Source organism: Melanaphis sacchari, unplaced genomic scaffold (genome assembly GCF_002803265.2).
Source record: "Melanaphis sacchari strain LSU unplaced genomic scaffold, SCAv2.0 Contig27_pilon_pilon, whole genome shotgun sequence".
NCBI classification, from domain to species: domain Eukaryota; kingdom Metazoa; phylum Arthropoda; class Insecta; order Hemiptera; family Aphididae; genus Melanaphis; species Melanaphis sacchari.
The window spans coordinates 1,297,901-1,318,330 of NW_020271152.1; the positions used below are offsets into that span (position 1 = coordinate 1,297,901).

Sequence of the window (20,430 nt, forward strand, 5' to 3'; positions counted from 1 at the left end):
TAAAACGTTCTACACAACTGTCAAATGTGATTAATTTTACATTTTTACAGCAGTATTAACTGCAGGTTCTGCTTCATTTTTTATATCTAAAACAATTTATTCGCATTTTTTTTCTGTATAGTGATTTTATTCTATAAAACTCAGAATACATATTATTTTCATGTGGCAAATGCGATAAATAAATACATCCGGTTTTAATAACCACAGAAGAGCATGATATAAAGAAAATATGTTAAAAAAATATTATATTGATTTTACGCATGATGATGACAGTCCAACGAAAAGTTATTAAAACCACATACACACACACACTCACACACACACATACAGACACATACAGCACACGATTCATATATATTTTACAATACTTATAAACGCAGTTACAGACATACAACTGCTTATTGAATAACGTACGAAAAACTCGCTGCCTGCAATATATTGATGGGATTTTGAAACATTATATATAAATATAACAATATGGGTTATATTACTCTAGTTGAATTTTGCGTCCAGTGGTATTTTGATACGAAGAAAGTTAATGTTCAATACTACATTATATGTTGTTAAACGATGTGATCAATTAAATGTAATACATTCATTTTTTAGAAAACAATAGCGATTTTGAAAATATTTTTAAGTCGTAAAAAATTGTCATTTAAAGAAAAAAAATTATATTTATTTTTATAATTTCTGTTTTCTTTTTAAATTTTGTTTACTCTTTTAAATGAAGATTTGCAATTTTTAATTTAATATTCCTAAACAAAATATTATTTGAAATATTTTGATCTATGAAAAATAAAAACAAATTTTCAGACAAGAATTTTATTAAGTAATTATAAGTATTTAAAGTTTAGATGAGCGAAGTAGTGAACATTTTTTGGGCTATACTCTTGCATTATTTCATTCGGTTCGACTAAACTTTAAATACTTATAATCATATAATTCATATAAATTACTCATCAAAGAGATTTTTATGTATAGAAATACTTTGAAATATATATATATAAATATTCTGCATTAGAATGAGGAATTTAAAATGCATATATTGAAAATCGTCGTGACTTGTTTGATAGATAAAATATCAGTCGAAAAAAAAATATAATAATAATTCCAAATGAAAGTGTCTTTAATGGGTGGCTTCTTTACACAAACGATTCATGTATATTTTAGCTTATTATACTCTTTTTTCTTCCTTATGTTAGATTAGATATTTTTAATACTTAATTATGTTATTCCTTTATCGCATTTACTTATTGTACCGAAATAAAGATTGTAAATTTATTTAAAAAAAAAAAAAAAATATATTGAAAAAAAAAAGTAAACCATAAACCCCATAAACTACGTATAACGTGGATCATACACCAATTATCCAACCCCTCCATTATTTTCACAACTTGAAGAAAACTGTATTCATTTAGTTTGTAATGTTTGTCACGCTATTGTTCGCATCATGAGAATTATTAAAATACTGGACACCGTATATTATACGTGCGTATAACTCTATTAAAATTCTCACTGAAAAATGATGTTATTGATACGATTATATGTATAGTTCGATATCTTTATATATTTAATAATAATTATATTACAATTAGTAATTTACTACTACTATTGTAATTTTTTTTATCAAAAGATTTATTTACAATTTGATATTATTTACACAATAACTAATAAGTGATTAAGATTACAGTGATAGCATAATGACACGGAAACACTAGAAGGAAGAAATCCAGTGGCCACACATTATCATTTATTTAAAATTTGAATTTTTAACGATTGTCTAGTTGTATATTTAAGTCCTAAACCTTGGAAATAAGTATTTTGACTGGTCCTTTTTAATACAGCGAAAGATATTATCTAGCATTTATAAGGAAGGCATTTTTTTGAAAAGCAGGTTTGAATAACTGAATAATTTTTGAAGGCGTTTTTTATATTGATTAATGATTATCTAATTGATCTAGCTCTTTCACATTTTTAATTGAAGGTCTTTATGTAAGAATAAATTTTTAATATACTAAAAATTGTTTGTGATAATTTTGCTTAAAATACTAGTAGAATTGTGTCATTATACTACGACTATCTATGTAACAATAGGTTAATAATATATTTATGCACTTTAATTAGTAGTATATTGTTATTAAATACATTAAGATTTACTGGTAAAGTGTTTTAAAAATATATTCAATTGCATATGAAATGTCATGATATATTATACATTTATACCATATTGTTTCGCAATATAAATAACTAATATTATTCATTAAGTGGCGCTAAAATTCAGGTCTTGTGGACTCTTAGTCTTATGTGTGTCGTGTATGTACTTTGGTATTATAGGTTACTGCCCAGTGCTTAGTGTAGAATATTGGTAGATTATGTATTGTACATTCAAAGTTTATGAAGAATTCGATGTTCATGCAATTATGTGGGTGGGTGGTAATAAGATTTTGAGTACTTTTTGCTAGTGCCGTCTATGTTCGTTTTCGTAATCTCTAGTTTTTACTGCTGAAATTATATAAAATGAGCAATCTGCTTAAAATTTTATTATTATGATCATGTTATTCTATTATTCTATTATTCTCTTTTTTGAGTACCTATATATTATTTTTATACGTAATATTTGATCGTAAACTTATTATTAGAATTAGTTTTTGTAAGTAAATCTATTTTGGTTATGAGTACTTATACACTTACGAGTATGGTTAGTTAAAATCTAATTTGGTTTATGAACAAAAGATAAATTTATTATACTGCATTTTTTTTTTTTTTAAATTTTGATTTTCTTTGAAGTTGTCATTAGTTTTTTAATATATTAGTTAATAAACATTCATACGTTTTCTTTCATTTATTTGTATTTACTCCAAGCTCAAGGCTCCTGCTAATAATTTCAGTGTCTTTTAAATTTTAAATTCATTCAAGTTTTCGATGTATTTTTGGTCTAATAACTAATTGAAAAGTAATTTAAAATAAAAATAAATTAAATTCGTGTTATTCAGATATTATTTGACAAAATAATTATTAAAATATTGAATTTTATTTTTATTTTAGAAATTTTTTAGTTTAATATATAACAAACTAATTTACCCCTGATTACTGCAGACTACATATCTATGATATTTGAAAAGTTTAAAATAAAATGACAAATAGTTCATACTTGTATATAATAATTTTAAGTGGATAGTTAACCTTAAATAATTTCAGCAGATAAAGATAACGAAAACGAGCGGAAATACTACAAAAAAGGTAATGAACAGTGTACACGCCATCGGTAGGAAATATGCATATTCTATACAAGACCAATTACAATAATTACTTACGCGTGATGTTACTGAATCCATTGTGGCGAACTGGCATTAATATAACAAACTATAATTTATTGAAAATAATAATCGAATAAAAATTGAGAAACACTATAGTCTATAATAATAGGCCATATAAAAACCAGCAATTTATTTGTCAGTATAGTTTTAGAAGGCATCGTAACGATGAACTTTGGCATAAAGATATCTATATTATGATTTATGCTTATCTTTCATGGTATAATATCCTCAAATAATTGATTTCAATATGGAAATTCTTAGTTAGGTATAGGAATATAAAAAATTTTTCATATCGGAACTAAAATAAAATTTACTACTATATTAAAATATATATGTATATAGTTCTTATTTATGTATCTCATAAAAAAACACGTCTAAACATAAAACAATTCGTAATAAATGTACACAACTAAATACATCATGAGCGATTATATTATTCAATACGGTGCTACCGCATAATGAATATTATATGACTTTAAACGGTTATTGGTGAGAACATGGCCGGTGTACTATAATTTAACAATTTTCGCTCCGCATGACGGTGAAACTATGTAAAATTTGGGATTTCTTTTGTATTCCGAACTAATGGCACTAACGACGGAGTTAACGGCAGCTTGGTCCACCTGAAAAGCACAATAAAATATTAATAATATTATTATAATAACATAGCGCGGACACGTTAATTCCATATAATTGTAGCTCTGTAGCCCTAACCAATGTGACTGTGCATCCACCGAAACCTCCTCCGGTCATTCGAGACCCAAGGACACCTGGCATTTTTCTGGCCAATTCTACCAACTGATCCAACTCTGGACAGGAGACTTCGAAATCGTCCCTGAAAATGAAAAAACATAATAACAATTAATATTATCGAAGTCCTGTACAAGGTATGTATGGTTCAAAAACAATTCAATAAACACGAATCGTATAACATAATATTAGGTTTATAATTATGTCGTAAAGGTACTGTCTAATAATTAAAAAAAATGCACGACGATATTACTCTTTACTCATTTTACCGTATTATTTAAAGTAGGTAAGTAAATAATACTCGACAGTTACGAATATTTTGTTGATAATATTGTTAAACTAATAAATAATTTGCTGCATTGGCCAGTAGGTAATATAATTCATTAAATTTATTGTATAAACAGATATTCTCATTTTTCAACACGATCCAGCCTTTAGAATATTGCAAAACATATTATAATACTACAACGTTTAGTTAAATTTTAGATAACATTTTTTTGCTTTTATTACTTTCAAAAATTCTACAATTTTTTAGTAATAATTAGGTATATAATTTTAACTAAGTTAGTACGATACAAAATTGTAGTTTTTACTTTTAAAAATTTTTTATAATACCTACATTACTTAAGTAGGTATAACTGTTTAAAAACCAAGTGGGAATTACCTACATTTAAGTGTTGAATAGTAAAATAACATTTATACATCTACATTTTTTTTTAAATATAAGTTAACACTGAACATTTAATACAAAAAATAATTTGTACGTTTATGATCAATACGTCATATTAAAACAATAATACATAATGGGTACCTAATTATAGTCATTATCGATTTATGAATAGGGAAATTAACAGGAATGTGTTATAACAATGTAAGTACAAATAGCATTGTATTTTAATATTCTTTAAATTATTTATTTTATTTGAATAATAAAAATAAATACTGAACAAAATCGGTAGTAAAAAAAAAACACTGTTCCAGATCCAGAATATAAAATTGCTATAAAAACTGTAACAGCGAGGTAAAAATATTTTTAATAAAGTATAATGTGCTCTAGTGTAATTTGTTTTTCTTTACGTATGGCCTTGCATTGTGTGCCGATATGTAACAACAAATTATGAAACCATAACAATAAAAATAAAATCTGTAAATAGGTCCGTCGGTCCGTGGTTAATAGAATAATATAATGACCAACATATAATTAATAATAAAATTAGAATAATGACACGCATAATAATTTATGATGCAACAGATATTGCTCCAGAAAAAGTAACTAAGTTTACTTAAATTAATAAAAATATGTAACATAGATGATAGAAACATGTTATCATAAATAATATTATCATGGCACTAATTATTTTTGGAAATAACTCACGTCTTAACCTTACTCCTCTTTATTATTCATTTAAAAGTATATTTTTATATAATAAATTAGATAAAATAGCCTATCGCCAAGTGTGAGTAGTGTATGTTTTTAAAAAAATCTGATAAATGTTTTTTTATAAGTTCATGAATTAATTTTTTTATTTTTTCTAAATCATTGTATTTATAATTGACAAATTACTAGTTATAAAAGTGGACACATATATTATTGTTTATCACTATTAGTATCATTATTCAGTACTCGTTAATCAAAACAATTAAAATCTTAGAAAAAAATTAGAAGAAATTGCAATCAACACGTACAAAAATGAATATTGAATTACCTTAACGAGTTATGACTAGCGTTCATGAGTTCACCAAATGATTTGTAATCGCCGCGTTTTAATACATCAGCAGCGGTTTTGGTTCGTTCAATTTCCGTTATTACGTGTCTAGCACGTTTATATATTATTTCATTCATTTCCCCATTTAAGTGTACCTCTGTTTAATCAAAGTGTAAAAAAAAAATTAACACTTTAAGAAATATTTTATGTTTATATATTATATTATTATTATAGTGTTGAAATGTTGTTGACTTTACTATTTAAGCTTTCCATCGTGGCGGACCTGAGACTTTGAACGTTTAACAAATCACTTGCTTCTTCGCATTGATATCGTCTCAGCTGATATTGGCTACTGGATAATTCATGACGAACATTGGAATTAATTATCAAAAACACGTAGTTGGATTCCGTCAATGGAACAGGTTCGTATTGTAATGATCTATAAAAAATATAAAAATAAAAATAAATAGACTAAAAGGAAAAATTAAATCAAACAAAACCGTTAACTGAATTCTAAAAAAATTAATTTGTGTAGTTTAAAAAATTATGTAAAAAATTGATCCTACAGTTAACCATGAGAATAATATTACAATAAAAATAATTCAGAATTTTAATGTCACGTGTAAACAGGAACAAAAAACTTTTTGTATTCATCTTTATATCGAATCATCCTACTTCTTTTATTGAATAAAACATATAATCAATCCATTATAAAAGAAAATTGGTTCTAGACCCTAGTCCAAACGACAATAGTAATGTTGCACTAAGATATATGCGATTATAATAAAATAAACATACTTGCAGTCTATGAGTAAAGCATGGCCTTCTACTCCCATTACGGAAATAAATTGGTCCATTATCCCGCAAGGTACTCCAGCAAACATATGCTCTGCTTTTTGGCATACCATGGCTTTTTGTACTAATCTGAAAAACGTAATTAACGGTTCAGTTGTTTACCCAACATCGTATTAATATGCAAATAAAGTTTTCATTACTGAATTGTTCTATTTCCGGTAGTAGCTTCAATGAATGAATAAGTAGCTACTTCCAGGGAAGCACTGCTGGATAGTCCACCACCCAAGGGCACGCTGGATAGAATTACGGCATCAAAACCTACTATTATACCTATTTGGAAAAAACAAAAAATAGTTTTTTAATACACTGAATGAATCATTAAGCTTGCTCAGTGCTCTTAAATTTTTCCTTTCTTTATATATTTATTCATATATTGATTTTTGAAATTTTTAAAAACTCATATTATCAAATATGTACTTATAGATTTTATACCATTTTAAAGAGCATCCTATGGCGCTGCAAACTTCTTTATTTTAATGAGAAAATATTTTTTTTTCTTTTTGCAATAAATAGTTAAGCAGATTGATTTTATAAAAATGTCGATGTTTATAAATCAAAATTTTTATTAGGAAATTTTAAGTTATTAAACATTTAAACTGTATGTACTCAGGATAACAATTCATCATAACAGGTTCATAAGATATTTGACTTTGGTGATTTTAAAATGATATTAATTGATATAAATCTATTAACATAATTAATTTGTGAAATTATTGAGTTAGTAGGCACTAGACATCAGATATTAATTATAAAACTTTAAAATACATATATTTGTACTCGTATTAACATAACTATTATTAAGAACTATAATTATCCGATATAATATTATACAGTACGCTATGTTTGTACTATAGGGCTATTCAAAAATGAGTAATTATTAATTAGATTTAAATGGTAACATTTCGACTTTTGTCGATGTAAATTATGCATAATAATCATAATAATTATAATTATAATTATTATTACTAATATTATGATTATTACGCATAATTTACATCGACAAAAGTCAGATCTCATTTAGAAAAAATAATTTTTAAAACCATAAAACACTCTTTTAATGGTATAAAAAATCTGTATAATTAATAATTCGTAAAATCAGAATAAGAATAAGGTATTATTAAAGAATAAAGAGGACATGTGTTTAAAAAGATAAAAAGATAAAATTTTGGTCAGAAACTGTTATTTTTTTGTCGTGATGTACAGAAAATTTCGATTTATTTTAAGATTGTACCTTGTATTTCCTGTCAATCACTATTGTATTGTTGCCACGATGAAAAAAAAATTGCTGAGATAAAACAAATTTAACTACTAAATTCTATACGTTTTATCAATATAATATTTTATGTATATTATAATTTACTTAAAATATATTATATAATATATTACATACTGACAAATGGTATTTAGTATAATATTTTATACATAAATATCAATTTTTAGATGAAAAGCTCGAAAAAAATACCTGCAAATTTTTACTGTTTAGTCTATAATGGTCTCTAATTTATCTATCATCGATGTATTGTTTGTTAATGACCAAACTAATTAAACAATGTATTATACTTATTCAAATAAACAGTACGTGCCTATGGGTACGCACTTTGGAAGCATGCGATCACTCCTTTGACGTAGTTGGCCCATTTAGGTGTGCCCACGTACAGTGGCTTGACAGTAGGAATTTTAAATTCGGTTTTATTTGAGTCCTCGATTTCCTCGAAGTCATTACATGCAGTAACTACGCGACATGTGTCACTATTGTTTGCTCGTCCCAACATTATTGTTACCATGGGCAGTGCCTATAAAATGAACGAAAATATACAATTAATAAATATTTACACAATAAATAGGGAAAATCTTTTCATAAGATTAACACACAATATATTCGCAAGGAAAACACATAATGTTGTAAATACAAGACAAGTATTTCCAGATATCACAAAATTCATGATTATACAAATTAAAATAAAAGTGGCAGGTAGTATTTAGGCGTGGTTATTAAAAGAAACTTTCAATTAAACCCCTTGGCCGTTACAATATAAATAATATAATAGGTATATTATCATAAATGTATTCTAGTTTATTTCCTCCGTATGAAGTTTAAATAAGTTTCTGGATGGTTTGAAAATGGAATATATAGTACATTATAATATGTAGGTACTAGTTCAAAAGTAATAAAACAATGTAGACACTTAATAATAATGTATGATATAATATTTATTATTCCTATTACGATTTTTTTTCGACATGCACATTAAACCATTTTTATAGGAATTCTAAATAAATTATTCATATAAATAGAGGAAATGTTTTTAACAGTGTCTACTTAAAAAATACTTTATTTTATTCGAAAAATGAAGAGGGATAGACACGTGGTCAGCATTTTAAATATAATTTAATATTTAATGATCTACAAAAGTAAAATTAAAAAAAAAAAAAACAGTTATGTGTTAAAAGCTTTTAATTAATGAGTTATTAAGACAACACTATGACACAAAAATAAAATTTATAATATTAAATAAATTTAGTGATTTTTTAAGACATTTTTATAAACAAAAAGACTTATGAAATTTAATTTAAATTATATATAGTATCAAAAATATTTTATAATAATATCATGTAATAACACGTAAAAACTTAAATTTTTATCATAAATCAATTTACAACATTATTATTTCACATGTCTAATAATTACAATTTTATGTAAAGTTTATACATAGTCAGCTGTTAAAAGTACGAGTAGATAACATAAACGTTTAATAAAATTTGTTATTAACATTAATAGTTATTAGCTTATCATCTCTATAATATAAGAATAAATGTATTATACCTAATTAACTTTAGTGATAAACATCAAAGAAACATTACACTAATAAAGAATACCTAGTTAGTAGTTGATACTTAACGGTACATAATATTTTTAGATTATGAGCGAAGTAAGTGTATTCTCTTAAAACATTTTTTTCGGTTATTTTCAATTTCTTTATTCTTTTAAAACAGTATAAAAATGCTTCAATCATTAACTTTGAAAGTGGTTTCTGGTAGCAAATGAAGTTATTTTATTTTTATAAAAGTTAAACATGAAGAAATAATTTTCAAAATAATTCATTTTTTATTTCTTTTCGTGATATTTAAAGACATTTAAAATTTTCGAATTATTCAGCATTTTTTTCCTAAAATATAATACAATAAGTTCCTTATAAGTTTTTCCAACAGCAATTAAAAAATCACTAAAATATATAGCCACAATTTCGTTAAACACATTTAAATTCAAATTTTGAAAATTACGAAAATGTATAAATTATTTTGTAGTTAAAAATTCATAACATTTTAAATTATAATACCTCAAGTTTGATAATCTTATAAAAGATTCCTTATATCTTTTTATAGGAATTTTAAAAAGAAGTTAAGCGTAAAGTCATATATATATTTTTGCGTTTTAAGTTCAAATTTTAACAAATTTGGATATCCAAACGTATAATATACTTGGTAATAAATATTGACAATTTAATTCAAGGTTCCTCATTTATAAATTAAACTTTCTCATGTACATGTGCACACTAGAAACCTACTATACAGTAAAGCGACCTCTTCAGCTTTTTATTTTTAAATTATATATAAATTAGAATTAAGACTAAAATTAAAAATCTATTGGAATCGATAATTTTTTAAGACTCAAAGGTATAAAATAACTTTTATACCAATAATCTACTATAGTCTTTTAAACAATTTTCAAATACAGGAACTAATTGATTTGTAATAATAAATAATTTTTATTGACAATGATCAAACCATAATATTTAATGATACTTAAACCAGTTTAATATTTTGTATTATCAAGATATTTCTTCTAAAAATATTCATGTACTATTGTAATCAATTGATAAAATAAACAAAACTCACCAAATATGCTTACTTCCTTATTATACTCTAATAATGCATTAACTAAATTCTGATTTTAAAAAAATTACTAAAAATTTAAATATATTTGCATTTTCACATACTTTATTTGTAAGTCTTAGGCGTTCAACGTTTTATAGGTCGAAGAGTATCCTATAACAATACAAACTGTCTTACTATATACTGTTATGTCGTTATTTAAAAAAAAAATCGTATATTTATTTCGAGTTAAGTAAAAGTAATTTATGATTAATTTGATTTTCTGTTTAATAGATTATAATCCTTAGTAATAATTTTAAATCATATCATATAAAATATATTAATACTTATCAATCAATTACATACTTAATATACCAAAAATTTTATACTAACATACAAATGACTTATAAAAATCTAAGTATTTAAAATGTGATTTTTAAACTTGAAAATTCTGAAAATCAGTATTTAAATAAATCTATTATTAAAAGAAAAAATGTTGGTAAGTTGTATGCTTGGTGAATCACTCTATAAATATTATATTTTATCTTAAGATTCTAAAAATAATGTTTTTTAAATAATTTAAAATCTCTTAATATTTAAAATAGATAATTATAGTAATTATTAATGAATTATAATTAAAACAATTTAATTTTTACATTCACTAAGTTTCAAACGTGTTCATTATGCAACATTTAAATAATTGTTTGTAAATATATTTATTTATTGCAATATAATAATTCAACAATAAAGAAATAATAAAATAATTATTTTTGTTATTTATATTATTTTTATTGACGTAGATATTTATAATTTAAAATATCTACACAAGTTATTGGGGTGAAAGGTTTTTTTCTATAAATATTTTTTTTTTTTTTAACTAACCAAATTAAACTTCTGATTAAATAGTTAAGAAAGTTAAGTTAAAATAATTTATTAAAGTTATTCAATAATAATAAAATTAATATCATATATAATATGTATATAACATGTGTGTATGAGTGTGACGTGTGTTTGTTGTAAATAGAATAAATAAAATACTTAAGGTATCATTTGTATCGTAAAAGGTAATAAATAAGATAAGCTATGATTGATGATCATGTACTTTAAATAATTATAAATTTTATCTAATGATGTTTTAGTTTAAAAGCCTAAAATAGGGCAACCTAATTAGTAAATATATATTAATAATATTGTATATGTATATGTTTATATACCTATATATTTCCTCCTGTTATGGTTACAACTAACGATAAATTATGAAAAATAACTTAAGAGTAATTAATGTAGTATACGATAATTTATCAATTAAGTAAAATTTAATTTATAATTGCATTTTTCACAATTACCGATATATGATACAATATATTTATTAATCAAAAGGTAATATTTAAGTTCCAAAAATATCAAAGTTAATGCATACTGTTTTTAACAAAAATAAATCAAATAATTATATAAATTAGTAATACTGTTAGCAAAACATTGATTCAGTTTTTCTGAGAGTACATATTTCTTTAATAATTTAATTGAAAAGTTTACATAATTGTTATAGGTAACTACATATTTGTAAATCGTAAATGTTGTATACCTGTTTAATATTAAAAACAGTGGTTAAAGTTCAAGTATAAATAATTCTATGTTAAAGTCTTGTGAAATTTTGAATCGTCTTAAATATTATATTGTCAAATAATATGTATTATACAATGTGTCGATATTTATAATTCATACTACAATATATATTAATTATTATTTTATAATACTTAAGTGTGTAAGTGTGTTAAGGTTCGCATTGAAATATTCAAGTTAAATTGTTGTTTAAAATATAAATAAAACGTAATTAAAAAGTATTGTAATACCTACTAGGATGAAAAAATATGTACACAGATTATTAACACGAATATAAGTATTTATATTAAAGAACGTCAAAAAAATGTACTAAGGAAGTGCATATAAAAAAAAAAAAAACTATTTGGGAAATTTAAACTTATTTAATAAAAATTATAGAAATTATCACTATAATTCATATAGAAAAAAAATGAATAATAATACAAATAAATAAACGCAATAACCTAAGTATAGGTATTTAACTTAAAGAATACGTACTACTCTCTACATATCATGTTTACACACACTTTAATTAAGTACGACAAATGTTGATATACAGTGTTAAATTAAATAGAAAGTTTTTAATAAATACTTTATTAGTAACACCTACATTTCTTTAACTAAACCTATATAATACAAGGCAGTACTACACCAAAAGTAGGTATACTCATCCCCATTTTTTCTTTTACAACGAATTTATTCAAATTTATCAATATTACATATAATTTAACCATTTAAGTCTTAAATACGTGATTTCAGTGGCGGTATTAATTTATTTTTTTAATCGGTGATCATCTTCTTTCCTTGTAAATTAATAAACCGATAACCTTTTTGATTTATCTAAATCGAAATTTGAATGAATACGTACGTTTTAAGTAATTTAAATTTGTAAATTATGGATAATAGGTTTGAAATATATAAGGCCTCTGATAATAAAATTATATTAATTAATATTAATCTATTTATAGTTGATATACATTTTGTTGAGTATAATAACAATTTTTTTGCTATTATATTATTAAGTACTAGATTCATTCAGTTTTATATTTTTGTAAAATTATTAATAAGAGATATTATCCTTAGAATATACATTTTAATAACTCAGTAAATCAAACTTGAATTTAGATACATTTCAAAAAAAAATCACCGTTTTAACATTTTTACGCATAACGTAGCAAATTGTACGTTTAAAATAGTCCATTTTATTGTTATTTTTTGTATGAGAATGGATTGGATTATTATCAAATTTAAAGGTAATAATATTATTCAGGACCAGGACCCAGTGAAGACTTTTTTAATATTTTAATTTTGAAGCAAGTTATGAGCATTTTATAATCAAGCAGAAAATAATTTTTAGTTTTAAAATTTATATAACTTATTTTAAATATTTAAAAAATAACAAATTAAAGCTTATGGTTTTTGGATGACATGACCTTGATCGATTTATCATTAAAAATATCGTCAATTCGTCGGAGTAATTTAAAAGAATTCCAGTAATTAGTTTTTGTATTACGTTTTAGACCTAATTGGTTCAATGTGTTTGCTGTTTATCAATAATTATTAATTATTGAATTATTGATGTTAATTATAATTTTTTATTTTGGTGGAGTAGAGATAGCTCCTCTAGAAAAAAATACGAAGTAACTAATACACATAATAATTTAATGAATAGAAATTAAAATGTTTAATAGACTAATCATAAAAATAATGAAATTAATTTAAATTTAAGGACTGTAGTTTGTGCAACAATCATGCATACAGGTCATAACAGGACACTTAGGTCTTGGGTGTCTTATGAATACGACTAATAAACATTTAAACCTTAAACAATATTGCAATATTTTAATCTATTATCACAATTCAAAACGTGTATATATACTCAATGGTACCAAGGTAGTGGGTCGTGTCTATAACTAGAAGCAAAAATGATTGGTTTCTCATTCATTCAATATTCTTTAACAACTAATATATTTATAAACTTAAAGTCATAAATCAGCATCTAGTTTCTTATGAATCTATTTATATATTATTGTGTTTTTAATTTTATTTGAAGTTATAAACAAAATATAAATCATAAATGATTCACTCACCATAGGTAATACGAACCCGTCATTATAATCTGTGTGTTCTCCAATTAAATTTACTCGTCCAGGTCCAATACCCAATCTATCGGGTTTTTCAACATCTGGAAAATGTTTTGCAAAAAATTCAAATCCTCTTTCTATCAGTGCTTCAGTTGTTTCTGTTTCTATTATTGACATTTTGAATCTAAATAAATATAGGTATATATATTAAATATTAATGTAAATAATAATTATACATGGTCTATTCTATAGAAAAATATAGGTAAAATATAACCAAAAATGTATTAGGTACACACATTGTATAAAAATCATGTTTTAAATCATTCCTAGTTATTGCTTATTAGTAATTTAGATAACTAAATTAAATTTATAATTTATCAAAAAAATAAATAAATATTTAGGCCAATCACATTAATAATTTATTTAAGTTATATAAATAAGTTTTAAGAAAGGTTTTAAAAAAAAAGTTTTATTTAATATATTTTTTTTAAAATTAATATCCTAAAGGTATGTGAAGTGAACACTTCCGATACACTAATTTTCAATTTAAAGTAGATTACTAGAACATTATCTACATTTTGGAATTGAGATTTCCTTTGACGTATATGCTTGTTTTAAAATAAGATAAGTACCTATAAATATTTTAAAAATTGAAGCTAATTCGTATGTAATATAATATATGCAAATATTAATTTTAAAGTTTAAAGGTACATTTAAAAACCAATCATCTTTAGACTTTGAAATAAGTTAATTTATTTATTTTTTTATAAAATATAAGTATATTAACTAGAAGAGCGATATAAAATGTTTTTTTATAATAGACAAAGATGATGACAAATAATTGGTATCATATTCTCTTAAGAAATTGGTTGATGTAGTATTTCCAGCGCAACGCGTAAACATGTCATTAAAAAAATATAACCTGACCTTAAGAGTTAAGACGTATAGTTTATTGAATTATATATTTATATTTTATGTATACAATATAATGATTTTTTAACAAAAACGAATATGGATATATTTTGTGCTGTTTATTTTAATTACGTTTTCGTTTACAAACATTCAAACATTGTTTTTATAAACGTGAAAGTAAATTATCTATTTCAATTCAAGTAATATATAATAATATTGTTTTGATACACAAATATAGTATAGTATATTCCAATTATATTAGATATCGGAAAAATATACGCATGTTATTTTTATATTGAACTATTAAAATATAGGTATATGTACACATAGAAGTAGAATATTTTACAAGCAGAAACGTATAGAATTATTTTTATCTATTAATGAAATTTAAAAAAAATGCCATTAGTTGTATTGATTATAAATTATAATAATTTGAATCCCGAGCAAATTAGTAATGCAAGCAGTAGTGCAGCGTGAAACTTGAGGGCCCTATGTCCCCCTAAACCCAGGCATTAAATTATTAAATATTGATTCATTGAAGAAAGAGTTTGATCCTACAAGCTAATAAATAATAATAATGATATGATATCAAGTAGTACTAATTAATTTTAAATAATATATTCAAGACATCAACATAGTGTATATAAAACCAACTTTTTTAATCTCCGTTTGATTGAATAAAATAATTATTCAGTATTTTTTTTTTTTTTTAATGTCACGATGAAATTACTGTAGCCTACAACTTGGACATATTTGAGAGGCCTGGTCTAAATATGCCAATGATTGCAGGAGTCACAATTTTTATATTTTTGGTAATAAAAAAGTTTCAATAAAATATGTAGCAATTCTAAACATATGAAATTGTACTATCTAAGAATAGTAGTTTGATGAGGTAATTTTTCAATAGTTTTCTTAAGTGTTTAAAGTAAGCAAATAGTAATTAAAATCACAAACTATTGATAAAGGTTAAATTGTCTTATGGTTAGTAAATCGGTAGAGATGATTTTCTTCTTATAGTTTTAAGTTTTATGTATGGTGCATAATATACATAAAAACATAATATTTATATAGCTAGTAAAATATTCACTATTTCAAAAACTATTAAGTTTTTTAAAAATTTTTTTTTTGTACAACTAAATCATTACTACAAAATAAAATGTTTTTAAATTATATTTTTATGGTTATCATTATTAAAATTTTTAATTGCAACATATATTTTTAATTTAATATTCTAAATCAAAATATATTCGGAGTACTCGTATTTCAATGTATAAAAATAAAATCTTTGACGAGAAATTATTAGTTATAAACGTTTAAAGTTTAGATAAATAGTGAATCAACATTTTGCGGTGTACCTCTCGGCCACACCTTATCTATACATTTTAAATACTTTCCTCATAAAATATTCATTTAAAATTCAATTTTTAGACATACATCGAAGTACCCATTCCAAAATATATGTTGCTTTGAAATAAAGAATTAAAAATATATTATGTTTTGTTTAACAAAGACAAACAACTTAATAAATGAAAACTATATAAATAATAAAATACATTTATTTTTTTCAAAAATAGTATTTTGTTATTACTTGAAATTGTGTAAAAAAAATATTTTTCAACACGTAAATAATTTTTGAAATAATGAATGTCCTTTGATAAAATACGTGTGTGAATGAGAGTGAAGATATTAAGTTTCTAATAGACTGCAAAACTGTGATACATTATGATATCTTCTTGTTTTATTACCAATAAATATTTTTATAAGTCTGTCATATAACTTTAAAACTCAACATAATTTGGACATCGATTAAAACAGGTAATTTAGTAAATATTTTTTCAACGTATTTGAGCGAATAACTTAAGTGTAATATTCTAGAATTTTTATCCGAGATCCAACAAATTATAGTAATACTATTTTAACTATACGAAAAAACTGAACTTCAAGTTAGTAGCTCTTTTATAATAAATATTCATCGATGTAAAATATAGTTTAAACTAGCCTTCAGAAATTAGCATTTTCATTAATCTATACCTTGGATATATGAACAATATGGATAGACGCATATTATTATGAGAAATTAATTTTTATAAAATTACTAAATTTATATTTATAATATATAGGCGTTTATAAATTATGAAATTAAATATATTTTACTAAAATCTCAATCGTCGAGTTTTTAATAATTATTTGAATTTAAACAATCTCTAGTTTATACTTATCTCAAACGTTTATTATATTATATACTAAAAGTTTAGTAGTTATAATCCTTGTGATAAGTTTGTCACCTAGTAGGGTTATCTCGTATGAATACAAGTACTATACTTAAATGCGTGCTGGTTTTTTAACGATAAGTTCTAACAGTCATTGGGAAATTCGTATTATTGAATTTACTAAAACGCGAAGTAATACCTAACCAATATAGCAATTACCGATTAAAATTTACAGCTATTATTGGCAAATTATACGTAACAAAATAAATTAACAAATAATACAATATTACGTTTATCTATTACCATACATAATATTATACATATTATTACCTATACTATAACATTTAAAATTGTATTATGTAACGTTTTAAGTTTTAGAAACTAGGTATGGCATTTGTCTGATTACTTAAAACTGGTAAACGATTAAATATAGATACCTACTTATTAGTATCTAACCTACGTAGTTTTTTTTTATTGTGGTTTTAAAACTACATGTAAATGGAGAAAACATCATCGTTATAATTATTATACCTAGTATCCACATGTTTTCGTCTGTTACATCATTAAGTTGTTACTATTGCTATATGATAAATTATAATGACTATAAATTAAAAACTTAATATAAATATATTCATTATTCAATATAATAAATAAATGGGCTTTTACCAAAATACATTCCTCATAAGAAATTTTTAAATCATTAATGAACACAATAGCGTCATTTAAAATTTTGACTAATAATTTAGCGCGTTCATAACAATTATTATCAAATCGTTAACATTATTAAAATCGTCATAAACACTATGGCTGCCTATTACCTACTGTTGTCAATCATTCAATCATTTAATCGTTAGCAATCGTAATATCACAGGTCGAATACAATTCAATAATAATCGATAACAATAAAAGTGAGACGAATTTTTATTTATAATCGCTGAACATCTCTATGTACAATAAACTGGTCACGCGAAGAACATTAATCATTTATTTTTTAAAAAGCAAATACGGCGAGCTGTCCGATAGATACGGCTATACCAATTAGACACGTTACACATTATTATTATATCGATTTAAATATATTGCAATGTATTGGCTCGATGAGTTCAAGAGGTCGAACAATTGCATACTCATAAAGATAGTATACAAATCACTGTTGACGGGAGGTGTAGCATAACATTTGAAATAGCTGTTATCGTGCATTGTCAAATTATTAATTTAGAATGATTTAACGAGACCGATTTAGAACAACGACATATTTTGTGTTCATATATTTTGTTTGTACGCTAAAAGCAATTTAGGCGTAATGCACGTTAAAACGTTATATGTATATTATAATGTACCTAAGCAGTATAGGTTGAATAGGTACGTGATGTGGGACACAAATTTCCATGTGAATTACCTATTCAAAGTTGACGGTAAAATAACAGTGTGTTCAGTCAAGTACGTTATTGGTGCGTACCCATAGAACAAAAACTAGAACCTAGAAGCATTATTTTCGTTTTTTAATTCTAAAACCCGCACATTACCAAATGACAAAATATTTTTAAATTGCGAACACGACAGCCGCGTCGGGCGTTCGCATAATATTATAACACTTATAACACACTAGCTATTTGAATAATGATAACGATTAATAACCGCGGGCGAGCGTACACGCGTGTTGGGTCGACGGTGGGCGCCGTCTCTTCGTCGTCGCACATCATAATATTATTATACGGCGTGGTACTTACACCACAATAAATAATTATTATAATATCCCACCCGCTATAGCCTATACTTGCATCACGATACGTTATGTACGCCAGATACAGATTTCGAATAAGTTTAGACAACGGGCACTGTACTTACTAAGATAAACATCATTATAAATAAGCGATAACATACCGCGGTTTTAATAGTATTATGTTTGAATGCGATTAATGTATTGCATAGTTGAACGTATTATGTCGTTTACATTGTTTGGAACGCGGTGAAGTGGAAGCAAATATCATAACACGAGGAAAAGAAAAAATAATAATATTTACGTACTTTCCTCGTTGCGGGCGACGGTCAATCGAAACACCAAAACCGTACTGCTCGGACGGGCGGACAAACCAGACTAAAAACCGTGATAGGTACCTTACGATAAAACGGAAAAAAAGCGCACACGCACACACACACACGCGCGCGTGGTTTTATTAGACTGGCCTGCACGTTCCCCTACTCCTACACGTATACATACACAAACGTGCGCACTCTCGTCACACAATGATAATGGTAAAAAATATATATAATAAAAATATAAAATATAATTTTATATTGGATACGACGTACTATGAATGTATCGTGTTCAGCGCGTATTGCCACACGCCGCACTGGCGGTGAAGCCTAGCGCCCTGCCGTATGTACGCATCGCAAACAGTATAATTATTGGGTAATCGTTGTTATTGTTTTATTACGTTATGTACTGCAGTGGCCTACGGGCGCAACTGTAGACCTAAAATATGGCGCGGGGATGCTAAAATTCTAACAAATGGGTACTTTAAACGGGCTAATGAATAATTCGTCTCGCCCACCTCCTCACTGCAGTCAATGTCTTGAATGTGTTTGTTCCCACTGTAATACATCCATAAATATTTTACCTGTTATGCAATAAACAATAAAACATATACATCGTAGTTAATATATATTATATTATATTTTAATGATAATCAAATGTAATATTTCAATAATAACAAGATATCAAACTAGTTTTGAATAAATGTATTTAATGAAATAAAATGGTTTTATTTCCGAGACGAGAAAGGCCGGACAAAACATAAAAACTTACTATTGATTCCAAAAATATTAAAAAAATAGTATTCGTTCAATAAATTGATAATTTTAAAAATATGGTAAAAGATCTAAAGAGTTGAATTTTTAAGGGGCTTAGTTCCTCTCAGTTTCGTTTACGATATCTATTACGAATGATATTAATAAGAATTGTTATATTTGCAAATTGCATTTGTATAAATCAGTTGTTGATTTGATGAACATGAAAGTAATTGTTAGAAATAAATTAAAGTGGATTCTTCGACTTGAAAAAAATTAGCATCCCTTCAAATTACTTTACTCAATCTAACTTGTAAGGACTAAAGACAAA

The 20,430-nt window shown here is 24.7% G+C and overlaps 1 protein-coding gene across 5 annotated transcripts; it reads right to left on the reverse strand.

Annotated features, from left to right (window-relative positions):
* Window positions 1-3,638: 3,638 nt before the first annotated feature.
* Window positions 3,639-19,459, reverse strand: LOC112595432 (galactokinase-like). Of its 5 annotated transcripts, none has more exons than XM_025340644.1 (9): window positions 19,338-19,459; window positions 14,194-14,371; window positions 8,226-8,421; window positions 6,769-6,898; window positions 6,572-6,697; window positions 6,031-6,212; window positions 5,774-5,930; window positions 4,032-4,152; window positions 3,827-3,940 (listed from the first exon to the last, which is right to left on the reverse strand). In XM_025340644.1, the coding sequence occupies exons 2-9, from the start codon at window positions 14,362-14,364 to the stop codon at window positions 3,827-3,829; spliced, it is 1,197 nt and encodes a 398-aa protein (XP_025196429.1). In that variant the 5' UTR covers window positions 14,365-14,371; window positions 19,338-19,459. The 5 variants fall into 5 exon arrangements, with proteins under 5 accessions (XP_025196432.1, XP_025196433.1, XP_025196429.1 ...); XM_025340645.1 differs by lacking the exon at window positions 19,338-19,459 and adding an exon at window positions 19,194-19,331; XM_025340646.1 differs by lacking the exon at window positions 19,338-19,459 and adding an exon at window positions 19,158-19,331.
* Between the last annotated feature and the right edge of the window lie 971 nt (window positions 19,460-20,430).

Excerpts from the sequence above, each read along its gene's own strand:
- LOC112595432 (XM_025340647.1), bottom strand. The coding sequence starts at position 14,364 with ATGTCAATAATAGAAACAGAAACAACTGAAGCACTGATAGAAAGAGGA. Across the intron at positions 8,422-14,193 it reads ACGGGTTCGTATTACCTATG|GCACTGCCCATGGTAACAAT; the intron begins GTGAGTGAATCA and ends TTCATTTTATAG. Across the intron at positions 6,698-6,768 it reads ACCGGAAATAGAACAATTCA|ATTAGTACAAAAAGCCATGG; the intron begins GTAATGAAAACT and ends TACGTTTTTCAG.